At 39.0% G+C, this 20,598-nt stretch overlaps 1 protein-coding gene and 1 long non-coding RNA gene across 3 annotated transcripts in view; both read left to right on the top strand.

The window, feature by feature from the left end:
• The first annotated feature begins 473 nt into the window (after window positions 1–473).
• Window positions 474–13,193, top strand: LOC130077429 (uncharacterized). The gene is made up of 3 exons (XR_008805748.1): window positions 474–694; window positions 12,504–12,858; window positions 13,010–13,193. It is a non-coding gene; the product is annotated as an uncharacterized LOC130077429 (long non-coding RNA).
• A 9-nt stretch (window positions 13,194–13,202) lies between these two features.
• The window catches only part of syt3 (synaptotagmin III), a 32,503-nt gene continuing 25,107 nt past the window's right edge, over window positions 13,203–20,598 (top strand). For both annotated transcript variants that reach the window (XR_008805747.1, XM_056242663.1), the window contains exon 1: window positions 13,203–13,422. Coding sequence is in view for 1 of the 2 variants with exons in the window: in XM_056242663.1 (XP_056098638.1) it covers window positions 13,275–13,422 (148 nt within the window). In the remaining variant the exon portion in view is untranslated. The remainder of the gene's footprint in view (window positions 13,423–20,598) is intronic.

The following is a 20,598-nucleotide window of genomic DNA, read 5'->3' as shown; positions in this document are numbered from 1 at the left end:
GGTCATATCCGATCTGTGCCACATGGGAGGAAAAAAATTGAATTGGGGTCACTTAACCATTTAATATAAATGCAGCCTTTGTGAATGCAATATAAGATTAGTGACACTATAGGAATTTAATCCGGCACCCACTCTCTTGTAATATCACTTTAATTATTAGGCTACTGGACATTTTGAAAACCTTTTTATAACGTGCACTTTGAGAAGTTATTCTTATTTATATACATACACACACACACACACACACACACAAAGTATATTAGTGATCTCTCTCTCTCTCTCTCTCTCTCTCTCTCTCTCTCATCATCTCTCTCTCTCTCTCTCATCATCTCTCTCTCTCTCTCTCTCTCTCTCTCTCTCTCTCTCATCTCATCTCTCTCTCTCATCTCTCTCTCTTCTCTCTCTCATCTCTCTCTCTCTCTCTCTCTCTCTCTCTCTCTCTCTCTCTCTCTCGCTCATACATCAGTATGTGTTTAGTACTGCACGCGCACTGGAGCCCGTGAGCGGAGACGAGGCTCGTTTAGTATTCCGTGCACAAGGCGAAGGAGAGAGAAGGGAGGGAGGGGATAGAGTGAAATAGAGAAAAAAACGAGGCTGTGAAGACAGGCAAAAACACAGAAAGAGAGGAAGAAGAGGGGAGCGGAGAGACTCCTCTGTCCCTCTCGGTCTACTCTTTGACATCCGTCTGTCCCAGGTGCGGTATTTTAGCCTTTATCTGTCTTTGGGTGTGCGGGGCGGATGTTATGATGTTGCTGTTGTAACGCGTCGCATGAGAAAAAATTATATTTGGATGAATGTAAGCTCGAAGAAGAGAGTGTGCATATAATGTAGACAGTCGTTCCGTTCGATCTGCATTGCTTTAAACGGTACAGTCTCTCTACGAATTGTTGTGTTAAGGTTATCCATAATATGTCTATTTGTGGCGCGCGCGCTTATATGTTGTCTGCACGTCTGTCCGTATCGTCGTTCAAAAACCTCTCAGTTGCTTTAGTAATCTCTTTTATCTATTGCAAAATAATGCATGAATATGTGCTGAGCATCGTGACCTCGCATTTTCAGATGTGCATATGTGTGTGTGTGTGTGCAACAATGTATAGATTGATCATCAGTCAGTTAGACTGTCACTTATGTAATTCTGTTCTTAACTTCTATATTTTCTACTCTACATGCTTAATCTGCTCATGCATATGTAATATGCAGGAGGCAAGAATGTAAAATGTGCATATGAAGCTGCTTCCCTCCTCTTCAACCCCTTATCAATGTTCCTTTCCCTCCAAACCCCACCCCTCCCCACAGTCTTCAAAGGCAGGCTTACATAGGCTTCTTTCAGGCACAGGACCATAATTATGCAAATATTAATACGTCCATATGGAACCGTCACAGGAATCCTCTCTCTGTCGCTCCCTGACAGCATATAACGGCATTCGTAAAAGCCATATGAGGGGGCGATTAATTCCCCCCACAATGTGACGGAGCGGGTGATGACGTTGCCTGGCTGTCGGGCTGCCGAGAGCTTCCCTCTACACTCTTATCTGTGTGGGAGCTGAATCTTAAGGGCTGGCGCAGAACGTCACCAGTATCCCAGGGTTCCTCGCACTGCTCACTGCTCTTTCTTTTGCCTGTGTTTTCCCGTGTGATGTTATAGATAATTTAGATACTCTGAGGGCCTGGACAGAGGAGTGCAGGAGAGAGAGAAAAAAGGATGGGAGGGAGTAACCAGGCCTACATGAAATCTGCAGGTTTACTCAGAATTGGGATGTGTCCAACCCCCCCGCGTATTTCTTTATTAAATACTTGGACTAATTTGATTATTCTTGTGGTTTATGTTTGAATGTATTCCATAGAAATCCCCCAAATCCATGCAGAAAAAGTCTGCAGATTCCATCTGGGCTTGAGGGTAACTTGCAGCAGAGTTTCACCGCAGTAGCCACATGCATGTTCGACTGTTTTTGTCAAAGAAACAGGACTAAACTCTTTTTAGACACTGAAAACAATGTTACGACATGCTCTAAGCTACCTCAGCTTGCAACCACAAGCCGCAAAGGCCCAAGGTATCCTTTTTTTACAGTGATATGTAATATCACCCCGGCCTGTCTTTGGCCAGTGGCAGAGGTTCGGTTGTGTAAATGACAGCAGCTGTTGGCAGGGCAGTTTTGATGTGTGTTTAATAGCCAGTGAATACGCTGGACACAGGAGGGGATGGAGAAAGTGTCCAGGAACTCACAGCATCGTGGCAGATATGAGCAAGACGATGAGATGACGCAGTGATCTGGCTGAGTGTTCCTAAGTAGAGGTTGTGGCCGCACTGAAGGCCGTTTAGCCTGGTTTCCTCTCCCAGTGCATGAGATCAGTGATTTAAGGGAGTGGAATGGTACGAAAGAGGCAACAAAAGAGGAAGGAAGGGTTAGAAAAGCAAGAGAGCATTGGAGGGAGGGAGATGAAGAGAAATTTCTTCATCATGAGTCTACTAAAACTGCGTTGTTATCATTTATTCATTCATTCCCACTTTGCAGGAAGTCTGGAAACACTTTGCTTTAAAGCCAGAGGGGTAAAGAAAATTACTGTTATCTTCCAACAGGTTTTAAAATACAAAAACACACCATTCTTACAGAAAACAAAAGCAGATTAGTCTCCCGATGACATTGCAGATTAGACCACAGGCATGGGGTGATACAGTGAGTGAGAGAAAAAAGGGAACGTAAAAGAATGAGAGAAAGAAAAACCACAACTGCTTCATTAAGAAATTACTCTAATATCCTATTGGTTATACTTAATGGATTTACATCCCTTGTCAATAGAAGTGTTCAAATTCATAGCCTCAGTAGAGAAGAAAAGGATTAGCCATCATTTTTCTTTTACAATTCGTCTCAGTCACATCTATCAATTTCAGGGGAATAGGGGAAGTTGTAAGGCAGGTTTCCATTGAGTAAAGAGGCAAGACGGGAAAACTTCAAAAGGAGGCAGGAGAAACTACAAATGCTTCGTACATTACAAAATGTTAAATGTGCCTCATATTTGCCTGATATTCTCAGTTTATCCTAATGGCTTTTTGAGGTAAATTAAATTTTTACAGTATCTGATAAAATTGATATTTAGGCTGCTATTGAAACCAGACTATAGATACAGTTTATATTTAATTAATTTATATCCTTTGTTAGAAGTGTTCAAATTCATATAGTCTAAAGGTCCTTGCACACTGATTCCGAAATTTTCATATGCGTTTTTTGTATTCGTCATTCGTTGGCTCTGAATTGTCAAAACACCTCTCAAAATGCTTGCTACGGATGCGAAAAACGCAGAAAATGAAACCCGATAAATTTTTTTTATGAGGCAGTATGTGAACGTGATTGACACAACCTGAGGTCGTATTTATTTTTTAACATGTGAAAATTTCGGACGAGAATTTCGGACTTAAGAAGAGAAGAGAATTTGCTTGGTTTACCAATATAGACATCATTTATTATAATTAAGTATTGTTATTATTAACAACAATAATATTTCTAATTATTATTATTATTTCTTTAAAAAAAATAAACCAAGCAACATTGCTTAATCTGGATGCATTTTTGGTGGGTAGATGACTGAATTTTCAGTTTGAAGCTATAATTGTCCTGTTTAAATATTAAAGAGACGAATCATTTTTAAAAGTTGCATTTGGAGATGGATTAGATGGATCAGAGATAGTTAGGATCCCATGACAGCTCTGAATTCCATTACACAGCAACTGAAACATCTGATTATATTTATATATCTGTATATTTAAACACTAGATTTGACACTGGAAAACGGGCCAAAGAGCCGTAATACTGAAGCAGAATTCCAAACAAAAAATAGAGGAATTTTATTTGCTATAAAGTTTTATCCGTGTGCATTCTCCCTAAAATGTGCCATAATGTGTATGGTTTGTGTGATGTTTATATATTTGATCCTGCGTGTCCAAGAATGGAGGACACAGCTTCCAGCCATTTTGAGCATCATCTTTTGCAGATTTTACAGCAACTTAACCATTAGCCTACAAACTGGTCAACCTAAATAGGCCACCGGACATTGCCTGCGGGACAAAACGAATTGCATCATTCTTTATTGGCTTGAATAATTTCACCTCAGGGCTGAGGACAGAACCTCAGACCCATCTGCTCTCTGCTGTAGATACAGGCAGTGACCTGAGTGACAGCTGCTGATCTGTGGTGTTGAAGGACAGCCCCCTGACACATCTCAACCTAAGACACCTGACAGTTATGTAGTGAATGCCAGGTGTCTTATGTATGAACAGTCAGCAATATTATCATTGTCAGTAACTTGCCTTATGATAACACATTTGTGAGTGCTAGCTGCAGTTATTTAGAGGTTATTAGGACCTGTTATATCGTAGGATCACCTCATTTGTCACGGTTTATCATGTCCGCCAAAGCGGTCTGCAAATCCGCTTGAATGGATCAAACTGGTGGAAATAGACTAATTACAAGTTTAAAATGAATCCACTCGGATATCATCGCTTTCAGTCACGTCAGTGAAATGAAATGACAATCTGTGAGCCATTTTTAGAGGCCACGCAGATTTTAGATTAAACCGCTTTGCCTGTGACCTTTATTACGTGCATTATTTTACAAGGATTTATAGACTAATAGTCAAAAATGGTGATTATTAATGATTGGCAATCTACAAAATAACAAAACAAAATATGCTTTTTTTACTCTATTATTGTAGTTTTTTAGTAACTGAAAAAATTCATTTTGTGACTGAACAGAATTTCAAAGTTACATTTTCAAATTGTTTTGTAAGGTAAAATGTTTTTGATCTATTTTACTTTTTGATTTTTGGTCAGCATTTGAGGTAATCTCTTCTGCTTTGGGACCGCTTACTGTACAGCGACCTGATCTAGTCTTTCTGCTTTCCGGTTTAAACTGGTCATCTAGGTGTTGTGTGGATTGTCTAGACACCAAACAAGAGCTGCAACCTTAAAATGTTTACGTATGTAATGGCAATGCAATTATGGCCATTTTGATGGATGTCACTGAACATTGACCTTTCCGGTTGTGTGTGTCTGTGTACATATCCATGTAATCATTGCATTTTGTTATAGATTTTCATCTGTAATGTGTGATTGGACTGGGGCTTTTGTGGCCTTTATGACATGATTGGAATGTGGCAATTCCACCTGGCTTGCGTGTGATTGGACAGTGACCATACAGGTTCCTGGGGTCCCTGTTGTGGGATAATGCTTTTCCTGGAGCTATTGATTGAGACCTGGGCAGCAGTCAATGGAATGTCTGAGATGGGTTTCATGTTCTGTTGGCCGATTGTTTCATGTCGGTGTCACTTGCATGGATTTTACCTCCACATTATTCTTTTCCTGCTTTTTTTCAAGACGCACCGCCTATAATACCCCAGAGCGTCAGTGTAGTTTTATTACAGTATATCAATTGTAAATTCATATCCTCTAGAAATTTACACTAGCATCAAGATGCTTTTTCTGTCTAGACTTCAATGCCAAATGTTATATGCCCTTTTCTGTGTCTGACTACTTTTTCTTCTCAAGCTTTATAGTTTATGTCTCTCTCTTGCTTTTTCTTTCATTGGCTCTTTCTCTCACCTGCTTCCCCATTTCCAATCCTCTTTAACTTTGTTCTGAATCGCTCTGGCATTTCTGGACAGTGACACTGTAGTTTGCTGCCAGACGGCCATCTTTCACATTGAGATATGCAGCATTTTTAAGTCAAACCTTGACAGATTTACAGGCCGAGCCATTGGTGAAGAGTGCAGACAGGAGTTTTTTGTGGCGAGGGGGGGTGTTTTTTTATGGGCTAATCTGAAGCTTATTTTTTTACAATGGACCGAAGATCTGAGATGGACAGATAAATGGACCACAATCTGTTTTGGGTTTCCTTTAGACGATGTTCCAGAGTGATAGACCGCTCGGACACGCTGATTAGGCAGCTTAGAGAAGGCCAAAGGAAGGATTGAACGAGTGTGTTGGTGAACATCTTGACCTGAGTCCTGCCCCGAATGACTTATAGCTGTACTTAAGGCTTTGACTGATTGATTGATTGATTGATTGATTGATTGATTGATTGATAGATCGGAGCAGAGAAGACGGACGGAAAAGATGCAGCTTGCTGGAAAGAAACAATCCACCAAAGACCAATGACATTTTACAGACCTAAAAAGCATGAAAAGATAGTCTATCAGGATGATAGATGGACGATCGGTTCAATAAGAGAAGGTGTCCCGTCAGCCAGTGAAACAGATCGGACTTCTTGAGCGATTTTGGCGGCATGAAAAACTCTCAGATGAAAGCATACGATCATTAAATTGATTCACATATCGATAGATTTGCACAACTTTTCTGGGCTTGCACAGTTTTAGCTGATGCAGAGAGGGGATGAAGGATGGACGGAAGGGGGAAAAGAAACATTTTGAGGAGGGCTGAGACACAGAGCGAAAGAGAATGGAAATGAAAGGTGGAGCTTTGACCTGGTTTTGTGAGACAGAATGAGCACAGAACAGAGGAAGAATACTGAGAGATCTCAGAACCCCATGCTGACAAATTATACACACGGCCCCTTAACAGATGAATCGCTACAACACATTTTATTTCTCAATGGCGTCTGCATGTATCAAAACACAGATTTGTTACTTGTATTGTAGGTTCTTCATAATTCTCCTTAAAAGGAATTTTCAAAAATCATAAAGTTTTGATCATTGATCATCGAAAATGTAATTACTACAGTATGTTAGCATACTGCATTTATGTCCTTTTTATGTGTATATATATATATATATATATAAAAGTGCTGGTAGCAGTACTCAGTGTAGATTTGACCTTTATTCTAATCCATCATCGAAAAGCTTCTTGGAATTTCAAATTGATGAACTATGATGAACTACATTTAGTGCAGTCGTGTTGATGTAATAAAATATTGTGAATATTGACCAAATTAACGTGAACCTTAAAGAGTTAGTTCACCCAAAAATGAAAATGATGTCATTAATGACTTACCCTCATGTCGTTCCAAGCCCGTAAGACCTCCGTTCATCTTCGGAACACAGTTTAAGATATTTTAGATTTAGTCCGAGAGTTTTCTGTCCCTCCATTGAAAACGTGTACGGTAGACTGTCCTTGTCCAGAAAGGAAATAAAGACATCATCAAAGTAGTCCATGTGACACCAGTGGGTTAGTTAGAATGTTTTGAAGCATCGAAAATACATTTTGGTCCAAAAATAACAAAAACTACGACTATATTCAGCATTGTATTGTCTTCCGGTTCTGTTGTCAATCCGCGTTCAGTGACACTGATGACGTAAGACGCTGCTGACGTGTAATCTGGTGCGCCCGAGCTTCGTTTACAGCCTGAGGGAGACGCACGCTGTAAACAAAACAATCTTCGCAAACATGTCTAAGGATTTCGACACAGAGGAAGACTTGCATTTTTTTGCCCAGACATATTTATTTGAACCTGAATACACGGACGCACCAGACACACGTCAGCAGCGTCTTACGTCATCACCGTCACTGTGGACTCGTGAACGCGGATTGACAACAGAACCGGAAGAGAATACAATGCTGAATAAAGTCGTAGTTTTTGTTATTTTTTGACCAAAATTTATTTTCGATGCTTCAAAACATTCTAACTAACCCACTGATGTCACATGGACTACTTTGATGATGTCTTTATTTCCTTTCTGGACAAGGACAGTATACCGTACACATTTTCAATGGAGGGACAGAAAGCTCTCGGACTAAATCTAAAATATCTTAAACTGTGTTCCGAAGATGAACGGAGGTCTTACGGGCTTGGGACGACATGAGGGTGAGTCATTAATGACATCATTTTCATTTTTGGGCGAACTAACCCTTTAAATGCTTTTATCCTCCACATGAGGGTTCAAAATTTGCCCATTCAAAAGCATAAAAAAACAAGGTTTGTTTTATTAGTTTATGCTCTTCATCTGCAGTGTGTTGTGAGTGTGAGAACTGTTCTTATTGGCTGTTGTGTGATTGTGTTTGCCACGCCCCATTTTCACAGACAAATTGCCTGTCACTTGAATCTTGTGGTGTTGCACCCTGTTAGGACACTGTGTTAAACTTAAAAGGTGAAGTGTGTCTACCGAACTACAATGTTTAAAATACTTACTTTAATTATTTTCTGTTCTTCTTTTTGGCAAGGGCTCATCTTACTATTATTTAAAAATTTGAGGTCAGTATTATTTTTAAAGTAAATGAACTTTATTCAGCAAGAACCAGGGACGCCTTAGATAACCAAAGGCCCCTAGGCTACAGGATTACAGTAGGCCCCCCTACCGTGAATAAAAATGTCAATGTCAAAAGTCAATATAGACATTTCAATTTATGCTCAAGTATGAATAAATTCAACTGGCATAGAAATGTTTCTTGCTTGTTTTTCTAGCTGAAAAGTCCAATCCAATTTTTAGTTAACGTCCTCTCGATGGACACTTTTTTTTTCTACCAGATGGTGACCGTGTGAACAGGATACCTCGACACTCAAATTCTCAATTCATACTCAAAAAACTGGCCCAACTTGAATAATGTCTGTATGAAAGTGCAACGGATCTATCAATTTGACTATAAACTATAGTGACCGTGACTAAGTAGGCCTAATAATATCAAAGTTGGCAATGCAAATAAAACTGTAAAGTCTTAGCACATTTGAAACGAAAAAAGTCGAGGTGCAAGTTCATCCGTCAAATTAACCGACAGCAGCTTTAATATCTAAAAGAGAGCGAAGCATTTGAGTCGCACATAGACCACACATCTCACTTAAACAGCTCTGGTGGAAGACATCAGTGACTGGATCTAAAACCTTCAGATGACACGCAGATTATATCCACGCTTTTGTAAGTTACTTACCGAATGAACCCGCGTTCAGAAAAGAGCGGCTCTCTCGTATGGAAGCATATGGGTAGCAATATTCAATTTGAAATGTAATATGCAAAATGACAATGCAATATGTAAATTGGCATTGCATTCTGTATTTAAATTTACATTTTACATTACCATTCTAGCAACGTTTGGTGCAAAATGAAAAGGAAAATGAAATTACATAATTTACATTTGCCATTTCATACACTAGTTTTAATATGCATATTGAAACGCTTTATAAGTTGCAAAATTAAAATGCATTACAGAAATGATTAGATATGTGTAGCATGTTCAAGCAAAAACTGTGGCAAAATGATCATTCAAATGTTATTTTTCTTAATTGCATTTACACTCACAGTCAAGACACTTGCGATTACATTATCATGAAATGTCCCGCAATGAATGTAGCAAAATTCAATGTGCACATTGAAAATGCATTCCGAGCCGATCACGCCCCCTCCTGCCCTGTCAATCACTGCATCAAGGCGGGGCTTAAGTTGTGTTGTTTCTCTCTATGGAACTCCGAGAAGCTGCACAAGCAATAGAGCGACAAAGTGCAAATGCTGCCCCTGCAAATGCTTAAGCATGACGCCTCCGGATCGAAGTGGTGGGACACGGGGTAAGTTGACAGAAAGAGAAGAGACAAGGGGTTGGTAGTGTGACCCAACGCATTCTCATCCTTTGGCGTCATATAGGTGACGCCATATGACATTTCGTCGAAATGTTACGCACATGGCATCCTTTAGCGTCAATATAACACGCACTGTTATGGGTAGGTTTAGGTCTGGGGTAGGATACGGTTATGAAGCCTTGGGATCTGCGTCTCATATTCACGCTAAACGATGCCATGTGCGTTGGATTTAGATGAGCGTCACCTGTATGACGCCTTGGGTTCTGCGTCTCATATTGATGCTAAAGGATGCCATGTGCGTAAGATTTCAACGAAATGTACAAAGCGTCACATGTATGACGCCAAAGGATGAGAACGGGCTGTGTGACCGCAGCCGCAGGTAAAGCCGGGTGTCACCCAGTATTTTTTTATTTTTTTTTGGCCAAAACGAGCACTTTTCGTACATATGCTCTATGGTCACATAAGAGTGTGATCGTCAAATACACTCCACAGTCCAGACCCGGAGTGAAAGTTGGCAACCCTAGGTCTAACCGTTTGACGACCGTTGACCGACCCCCTTGTCTCTTCTCTTTCTGTCAACTTACCCCGTGTCCCACCACTTCGATCCGGAGGCGTCATGCTTAAGCATTTGCAGGGGCAGCATTTGCACTTTGTCGCTCTATTGCTTGTGCAGCTTCTCGGAGAAGCTGTGGAACTGACTTGTCCATGTTGCCTCACTTGAACCTTCTTGACCCTCTGCGTAATACCCCCGACCAGTTCCATAGAGAGAAACAACACAACTTAAGCCCCGCCTTGATGCAGTGATTGACAGGGCAGGAGGGGGCGTGATCGGCTCGGAATGCATTTTCAATGTGCACATTGAATTTTGCTACATTCATTGCGGGACATTTCATGAAAGTGCAATCGCAAGTGTCTTGACTGTGAGTGTAAATGCAATTAAGAAAAATAACATTTGAATGATCATTTTGCCACAGTTTTTGCTTGAACATGCTACACATATCTAATCATTTCTGTAATGCATTTTCATTTTGATTTTGCAACTTATAAAGCATTTCAATATGCATATTAAAACTAGTGTATGAAATGGCAAATGTAAATTATGTAATTTCATTTTCATTTTTGCCCCAAACGTTGCTAGAATGGTAATGTAAAATGTAAATTTAAATACAGAATGCAATGCCATTTTACATATTGCACTGTCATTTTGCATATTACATTTCAAATTGAATATTGCTACCCATATGCTTCCATACTCTCGCACTGTATGACGTTATAGAAAACAGTCCGGCTCCACACAGCAGGGCTTCGCTGAAAATGCGGTTGTGATTCCTGAAAATGTATGGGTTTGAGTTTGGGTATAGAATGCAGTTGTCCCTGCTGTAATCTCCCATTTAAAATAAAATAAAATTATTAAATAAAAAATAAAAATTTCGTGCAGCCAGTAGGCCCCTCCCCCTATAGGCTACATTTATAATGTTATAAAATATTTTTTAATTCAAATAGATGCTGTTCTTTTAAACTTTCTAAAAAATCTGGAAAAATATCATGGTTTCAGTAAGAGGCACAACTGTCTTCAATATTGATGATAATAAGAAATATTTCCTGAGCTTAAAAAAACCCTGATACGTTTGATTTACTTTAAAAAAAATTGTCAACAGGTTCCACGTAACTGGGTTATGTTTAGTTAGTTGCAACATTTAGTTATTTACATAAGGTTAATTCAATGCCATTTAGTTAAATCAGGTTAGCATTCTTAATTTTGTCCAAAAAGTTCAATTATCCTAAAAATTAATATCAAACAAAAATGTAACCAAATAACCCAGTGTCATTGATTTAGTTTATTTAGTGAATGCATTCACTAACAAATTTTTTTTTTTTTTTTTTACAAATGTTATCTAACAAGAATTGACTGTATAGACTCTCATTGTATTAGCCGGAGGATGGTTTTGATACATCCATGGCATGCCCATTGTTTTTTTTTTTTTACTATTTTAATTCCTGTTAGAAGGTCCTTAACCCAAGCACATGTCATGCTCTACACAATGGTAACCCCCCAAAAACACTTACTGGTACATAACAGAAATCTCCCAATTTTATCATCTTAATAAAAATGGATAAAATAACATTTTATTTCAACACTTACATTCCCTATCCAGCCCTGTGCAAAGCATGATGGGAAGTGGAAATCGTGTTCCTAGTTTCTATAATGCTACTTTAACACAACTAAAATCATTTATGTACTTTCAACTCAATTATTTTCAGTCACTTTACTTACTGCATTTGAGTTAACTTGATTTAAGTAAATTGAATAAACATGAAATTTATTTTTTGACCAACTTAATTGAAACATGTTCTTTCAAAATAAAAACATTCATAAAAACCATTTCAAGTCTGTTTAACAAAATGTATTCCTGTTTGAACGAGAAACCTAATACAATGACGTTAAATCAAAATGAATTGTTGAAATAAAGTGAAAGGTATTAGAATGATTTCTGAAGGATCATGTGACACTGAAGAGTAATGATGCTTAAAAATGTATGCAATTCTGTTTGGTAACATTAGTGGTGCAGAAATAACACACTTCAAACAAACTGAATTGGGGAAAAAAGATCGATATCCTCGCCCAAAACTCACACCATTGGTTGAGCCAATGTGTCGAGCAGCTCTAATTAGCAATACAAGTTTAGCATCGTTAATGGAGTAGAAATTACACTTCACCTTTAATCTTCAGAGTATCAAGCAACAACAGTTTACCAAGATAAACTTGTTTTGTGGTTGACCACATCCTTGTTCCCGAGATGCACTGTACAAGGAGAGCCGTTTGTTTTTGGGAAGAAATAGATATCCAAAATGAACAGTTCTTCTCTGCATGCTATTGAGCTCTGCAAGCCCAGCGGGTTGCCTTTATAATTTAACCATCATTTTACAGCAGTTTTTTTTTTATGATGTGTGCCTCATTTTCTCTCTCGCTCTCTCTTCCTCTCTTTTCAGGCAACTTCAAAGCTCCTGTAGAACATTCCAGAAATACAGCCATGGACCTTAATGAACATCAAACCTTGAATGAAAAAACAAAGAGAGAAATCTAGTGGAAATACACCATACGTCTCAGATTTTACCCTGCCCTGATGCTGCTTTAAGGACCAAGCCTGCAAACACTCTCCTCTTCCCTGACTGATGAATTAACTGAGAGTAATAGCCCACGAAATCTAGGCTATGCTTTTTGAACAACAGACTTAAATATAGTCTCGCTGTTTATCCATTGAAGAAAACATTTCTCTATAATTGAATTCCCTCCTCCTTCACTATGACAAGGACTCAGGGATGTCATTGCTATCCTTTATAACAAGTATGTGCACAAAAAACAACTCGTGAGCAATGTATAAACAATTGTATAACGGATTTTTTCAATGTTTTAATTTTACTTCATAAATGTATGCAATGTGTTCTCCCTTGCTCTCATTCCTTCTTTTTTCCCCTCTCTCCTGTTTGCCCCCCAGGAGCCTATGTTATTATTGAAAAGAGAGATTGTGGCTCACTTACCACTGGGTTTAGCAGCTATTAATATCATAAAGAGATCATGTCATAAAGAGACTGTCTCAGGTCCTCGTTGAAACATTGTCCTTCAGAATCGAAAGCGAGTTCCTGTTTTATCAGAATCCTACGGTAGAAAGTGGCCAGACACACCCGTCCAGTTGGTGTGGGCGGTGAGGGCTGCGGCACGATTGGTTGAGTGCAGGGTGGGTGTGCGATGCGGATTGGAGGATGTCGGGGGACTGGGAAGACGACCTTTGTAAGAAGGCGTTGGCGCTGGTGGAGGAACTGTGCTTCCAGTCTGGAGGCTTCAGCCAGAGTGAGAGTTGCCGAGAATTCATTTACTTGATGAGAAGACCTAACAGACAGATGAACACAGGTAAGAACACAGCAAAACCCATTAAAGGGATGGCTGATCCAAAAATAAGTATTTTGTCATCGTTTACTCCACTTCATGTTGTTACGAACCAGTATGGCTTACTATCTTGCCCAAGGAACACAAAAGATGATGTATAGGTCACTGTTGTCCATGCAACAATTGATGAGGACTGGAGCTTTCAAACTACAGAAAGGACATAAAAGCTTCATAAAAGTGGTCCTTTCGACTTATATGCTAAGTCTTCTAAAGTTTCACAGAAGAAAGACAGTATTAAGGCCCTTTCACACCAAGGACAATAACGATAAAGATATAGGTCTAAAAATCATTGTTAATATAAAAGAATCGCAGAGTCCACACCACAACTATAACGGCATAGAGAAACCATATCGATGGAATCACTTTCAGATTGATTTTTCCAGCTGATTGACTGAAACATTCAGAATCCATCCTGCTTTAAAGATCTGGAGCATTTAAAGTTGCAGATGACAAGCCTGCAGCGCACACTAGAATAAACAGAACAATATCGCCCACTGGTGTGAACACTAAGATAGTTTTTATGTTTATCGTTATCGTTCTTGGTGTGAACGGCCCTTTACAGGTTTGGAAAGGCAGGAGGATGGTAAAATGACAGAATTTTCACTTTTGGATGCAGTATTGATTTAAAGCCTATTCAAAGCATGAATTGCTATGCTTTATGTCCCAACTTCTAACCAAAATATTGAATTGAATTGGTTTTGGCCTTCACCATGACAAGAACTCATGGATGTTCACAAAAACAACGCGTGAGCAATGCACATACAATTCAGTAATGAGAAGAGAGATTGTTGCTCACTTTACCAGTGGGTTTAGCAACCATTAAAAGTTTCAATCAATTATCATAAAGAGACCATCTCAGCTCCTTGTTGAAACGTTATTCTTTAGAATCCATTACAGTTTAATAAAAAAATGGTGACAACAAATGACGTCTGTAGCTTACAAAAAGGACACAAAAGCAGTGGTCCATATGACTTATATGCCAAGTCTTGTGTGTTACAGGTTTGGAAAGCCATGAGGGTGGTAAATCGATGACAGAATGTTCATTTATGGTTGAACTATTGCTTTAAACTGTTTCAAAGCATGAATTGCTATGATTTATGTCCAACTTCTAACCAAAATATTGACTTCAGCCAGACATATGGCCTCAAAGGGTTATTTTCATCATCAGCCCACCTCATTGAGCTATGAGACCAGGAAAGAGCCGCACTGGAAAAAAGCTGCTCGTTCATGTAATTGCGCCCGGCCGTTTTTATTTGTATTCACACCATGCCCACCACAGGTGCTATGGTTGGATGCTGTGTTCAGAGTGAGACTGTCCTGTTTACAGATTTAGTCATTATTGTTTAAATTCCCAAGTGTCCAGTGATTGAAATTGAATTGGACTTGCATTCTGTTTAATATGAAATGGCACAACCACAGGTAATTGAAATGGCTCTAAGCTCCTTGTGAAAAGAGGGGGAAGGAATGAAGCTGCACAGGCTTACCTTTATCATAGGGTCTCCAAACACCCTAAAATCACCCAAATGTATACCAGAGAGAGGTTTCATCAAGAGAATAATCATCTTTTTTTTATTAAAGGGCTAGTTTACCCAAAAATGAAAATGTTGTCATCATTTGTAAACCTGTGTGACTTTATTTCTGTCCATGGACACAAAAGATGATATTTAGAAAATATTTGTCCATATAGTGAGGGGTGCAGTGTTGTTGTGGAGCCCATTGACTTTCATTGTATGTACAAAAACATTTGGAACATTCTTTTAAAATTCTCCTTTTGTGTTCTGGAGAATAAAAGTCATACAGGTTTGGAACAGCATGAGGATAAGTAAATGATGACATGATTTTCATTTTTGGGTGAACTATCCCTTTACTATACCCCAAAAAACACTTTTTACTTTTAAACCATTTCTTTAAGCTCAAGCAAGGGTTTAATTTTTGGAGCATGTCAAAACCGAAACACTGTTGAATGTTATAGTGCACGCAAGATGTTTTGCTTAGTTTTATTATAATAAATCCCACCATTTTGAATGAATTCTGGACATTTGCTTATCTTAACAGGTTTTCACATAATGACTAATTGTCGGCCATTAGTTAAGGCAGCGCTGGATTGAATCTGGCATTTGGTATCATGAAATATATGCTAGAAGCAGTGTCCAAAATCACATTTAGATTTTACAATTATTCATTTAGCTGAGGCTTTTAGCCAATAGCAACTCGCAAATGTAAATAGCCCAAGCAATTCATCTAAGGAAGAACGCAATGCAAAAAGGGCTACTATACCAAATTTCCAAGCAGTGCAACATTAGAGGAAAATTGTCACTCAGGAAGCTCCAAATGTGAGTGAAATTGGCTTTCTTGAATTGAAAAAGCAAAAAACTTGGCAGTGGCCAGTAACTTTATAAGGGACTTATAATACATGATTTAAAATCGATTGTATGAATGATACTCTGACCCTCGCTTATGTAAGCGAAGCAAACGATTAGAGTGAAAGACGTTCAAACCGTCTGCTAAAGAAAATCTGACACCTTTACCTGGTGATCAAAAGCTGGAAAGCTCTAATGTAGCTAAGGGAAAGTCTGGTTCATGATGTTGTTTTGCTGAATGCATTGTGGTGACATGCATAGCTGAGCAGGACGGCCAGCTTACCATATTATTAATTAGTGGGAAACTGAGGGAAGCTGCCCGAGGCTCTTTAAACTCTTCTGTACTCACAGTATGGCCCATATGTGCACTACAGCGGAAGGGTAGTCATGCTGTCAACCATAGTGTATCAAGGTGAAACAGACTATTTTTAAGCCTGGGTCTCTGTCTAAGCCATGGTCAGTTACCGCTGAGTTGTACTGCAGGATTGAAAATTTCAATTTGGATTTGCTGCTTTATCCGGAGACATTTTGCCACTTTCCATTTTATATCAAAGTGTATTTATTAACACACTCAGGATGAAAACCAAAAGTGACTCTTACATTTGATTTCTCCCCTACTGCATGGTTTTAAATCACAGCGAGAGTGAAATTATGTGAATGCTTTTATTCGCTGATGGAATAAAAACGAAAGATTAGACCGACTGTGTTCGGCATCAGGGGCAGGTTGCACCAACCGTGCGTAAGCTACTGTACAACTAGGTCTAAAAAATGACTCAACTAAATATTTGTTGATATAAACTGAAATTCAAGACTACTTTTAATTTTGGTAAATGTCAAATGACTGCACGGACAGCTTACAAATGACTAGCTACTGTTGCTTTAGGAAGGATTGCTGTAACCAAATTACGTATACTCAGTTCAGACTGTGATGGGCTGGTGCAACCTTACCCAGCTCTTAGGAGGTGGTGATGGTGTGGAAAAGTCTATGAGACAAGATGAAATGAAAGCTTGGCATCGGGGCAGAACGCCAATCCTCCTGGTTCAGTCAACCCAGAGTTTGTAGATCAAACTCCCTCCCCAGATATACTGCTTCTGAACAGTCTTTCTTTGCAATCAGATCAATACATTAACCTTTTTAATCCCAAACCCCTCCCGCGTTCAGTTCTTTCTCTCCATCAGTGTCCGTTTGTTTGGCTCCGCATCTTTCATTCCTGCAGTTCCGCCTCTCCCGCACCAGCCATCCTTCTCTCTCTTCCTCTCTCCATCACTGTCCACTTTTTTTTCAGGCTTATTTTTTTCACTGGGGAATGCTTGCGGACTTTATTAACCCCTCTCTGGCACTATCTCTCTCTTTTCCTCACCTTTGACGTGTGGAGTGAATGCGTTATCTTGACCAGTCAGCCGATGTGTCTGCTTCAACATGTACACTAATCTGTTAGCTCCTTCTTGGCCCCTCCCTCTTTCCTCTGATTTGTCCTAGTTTTGTTTTCTTTTCATTCTCCCTCTCTGTCGGCTCCCTGCTGGAAAATCCACTTTAAGCTGGCAGCTTTGTTTTGGAACATGTTAGCTAGTTTCTTTGCTGGTCCAAGCTGCGCATTACCAGTTTAAAAGTGCTCATGTTTGGTTTTGGTTTCGCTTGATGACCAACACATCAGTTAGTGACCCTATTTTTCAGCTGTGGACTACAGTACAATTTGTGGACCACCCAACACTCCAGGTCTGGGGAAAAACACTACCTACATTTTTAAGTAGTATATAAATTATTCTCAGTTTATAGCCATGAAACTCAAGGCTGCATTGAATAGCCTCTCTTTTAGCAATCCATAACTTTTTTCATTGTTCATATTTCATTAAAATGAACTTCTTGTTGCCAGTGAACCTGAATACAGTGAAATGAAAAATTACGTACACCGGTGTATAACAGGCAGTTGTTATTGAAGTGAGACCACAGAAACGCTATCACTATATTAACACAATTAATAGTTATTGTTATTATGAGTTGATTAATTAAATGTTGGTGAATTTTTTATAATATAATGTCATATATTATAATTTATAATAGTTTTATACATTTATTTATTTAGCTCTTTTTTTAATCCTTTATTATACACACAAACAACTGCTTCACCTCCTTTTTTCCACATTATAATTTTTCATGCCTTCTCTCTCCATTTCCATCCCTCCTCCATTCATATCTCTGATCTCCTTTCCTGTCCCAGTCTCTTCCGTTTTCTCTTGCTATTTACGTTTTTCTCACTCTCTCTGTCTGTGTCTTGTTCTTCAAGCTGACAGATCAGTCCCTTCTCTCCTCCCTCTGTATCTCTCTCTGATCATATCTTTGAACAAGTAGTGATTAATGACATACAGAGACTGATGAATTATTCACCAAAGAGAGACAGAAAGTACAGAGAAAGGAAGAAGGAAAACAGCAAGAGGGAGGATAAGAAGGGTGGAAGGAGGGGGAGAAGGAAAGGATGAGGAGGAGGGCATAGGAGATGCAAGGGAGACAAATGATGAAGGTGATGTAAGATGAGGATGGAAAGCATGATGTCTCTCCTGTAACATACCAGAAGAGGTTGCGTGTGTGTGCAGTCATGCCAAGGTTTGGCAATTTCTGAATTGCACTAGGTGAAACAGAAAAAAACCCTATTTTTAACCTTAGGTTTTTGTCTAAACTGTTACTCAGCTGATAATTTAGATCTGGAATTGTGTCTTTATACAGACACATTTTACCACAATAATAATATTTGTGTATTTATTAACATGATGAAACCCAAAGGTGAATTTAAGGAGGTAACATAACTAAATATATATATATATATGTGTGTGTGTTTTTTAGTAACTGTATATTATATGCGTGTGTGTGAAAATGTTCAATTTGAATAGAGAGAGAGAATTATTTATTCATTATATTAAAATTTTGTTTAACTGAATGAATATAATATAATTTATTAAAACAATAACTTTTTTTATGTATTACTAAATTAACATATACTGCTCTCATTTTATGAACCATGGACGAAGAAATCTCAAAACATTCTAAATTGACTAGAGGCTTTCAAAAAAGAGTGAAACAACATGATCCAGACCTGCCTGTTTTGTTGTTATGTTGGATTACTGAAATTCCTCTATTTTATGACTGTTTGCATTCCAATTAATTACTCTTCCTTTCCATTCCAGTTTAAATTTCATTCCAACATCCTGCGAGACGTGACCAATTCAATTAAAATTCCAAATTATAAATTGAAACGGAGCCGATTCTGAATTTTGCCCAACCCAGGCTCTTTCTTTGGAGAGCTGCGACTGTGTGAGCAATGCATCGAGGAAAAGAGAGTGGTTGGGAGAAGAAACAAAGATGGTGAAACAAAAACTGAGAAAGATGGCATGACGGAAGGGAAAATGAAGGGAGAGTGGATAGTCATAGGATATAGCCTCCTTGCATAATAGAAATTACAGAGTAGCTCAAGGTAGAACCACCCTTGGGGTTTTTAGAGCTGGTGGGTGTTGTGTCTGAGGAAGTGATGTGCGAGCAGGGTAAGCCGAGGAACTTTGTGGGTGTGAGATCTGAATAGAGCTCTCGAGAGTCGGGCTGACAGACAAGCCCTTTGTTTTTCTTGATTGGCAGGCACTTGTTTGTCCCTGCTTGTTGGAGAGGAGCTGTTCTCTTCACTCTGTTGCTGAAACCGAGTTGCCAAAGTCAATGTTTTTCAAGTGACTCACTCATGCTCACTCATAGAAATTGTTATTAAAGGCTGCGTGATTGAAAGCTCACACTCGGTGAGAGACAGAGTCATAAGGCTTAATCACAGTTTAGAGGACATCTTTGTGGAAATTGTCATTGGCATTGACACTTTTTTACTTGGAAATAAATCCATCGTTTTCTTGGCTTTGTATTCAGATAAGGGCTTGCGAATGTTAGGAGAGCCGGTGGTAATTTACAGGCACAATGCGCCATCTCCTTTCCTTTTTCTCCTTCTGATCCTCTCTCTCTCTCCACTTCCCTCAGTTTCTCCCAGTCATTCCCCAAGCGCAGCATCTGTCTGCCAACGCTACCTCATTTGCACATTTTTATTTTTAAATATCTCTGTGTTCATCATCCTAGGTTATGCAATCAAGTTTGTTACCTAGGGTTGAGAACTGAGTTTCATTTAAAAAAAATACTGTAACCAAATGAATTCCATGATGTTCGTTTCCATTAGCAGCACTTCTGCATTCATCTCTCGATGAGGATGTGTTCCTGAAACGCAAGTAAATCTACAGAGCTAGGAAAACAGAAATAATGCAATGTGAATTAAATGTGAGGGAGAGAAAGTTAATAGTCAAGAGAAGTTAAAAAGAAATGTTGGTTAAAGGAAGGGTAGGCAATTTCAGAGAGGCAAACTAGCCTTTGAAAGCATTAGATCCCACCCTCCCTTCAGAGCGTCTCCAAAGCCACGCCTCCTTTAAAACACATGAACACACACACAGCAGTCTGCAAAGCGTCACGAGAGATGGTGATAAATTACCTTAAAGCATATAACGTTACATAACGTAAAGAACTTACAGAGCTCTTATACTTGTTCAACCTGACTGTAGCCAAACGTAACGTGCTGCACGAGCAGGTGCTCGGAGGTATGGAAATACATAGGTTGACAAGGAGTTAGGACATCGTAGCATTGCATTCGGACCGAATCACAGAAGATGTAATTTTGTTAATATTTAGACCACTTCTATTGATTGCTATCAGGATGTGAAGAGAGTTTCAAGCAAAAAAATGTGTTTAAAAAACAACAATGACAAC

Source organism: Rhinichthys klamathensis, unplaced genomic scaffold (genome assembly GCF_029890125.1).
Source record: "Rhinichthys klamathensis goyatoka isolate OS25496 unplaced genomic scaffold, OSU_Roscu_1.1 h1tg000739l_1, whole genome shotgun sequence".
Classification (NCBI taxonomy): domain Eukaryota; kingdom Metazoa; phylum Chordata; class Actinopteri; order Cypriniformes; family Leuciscidae; genus Rhinichthys; species Rhinichthys klamathensis.
Note: the sequence above shows the minus strand (reverse complement) of the source record. Positions and strands in the feature narration are given on the sequence as shown.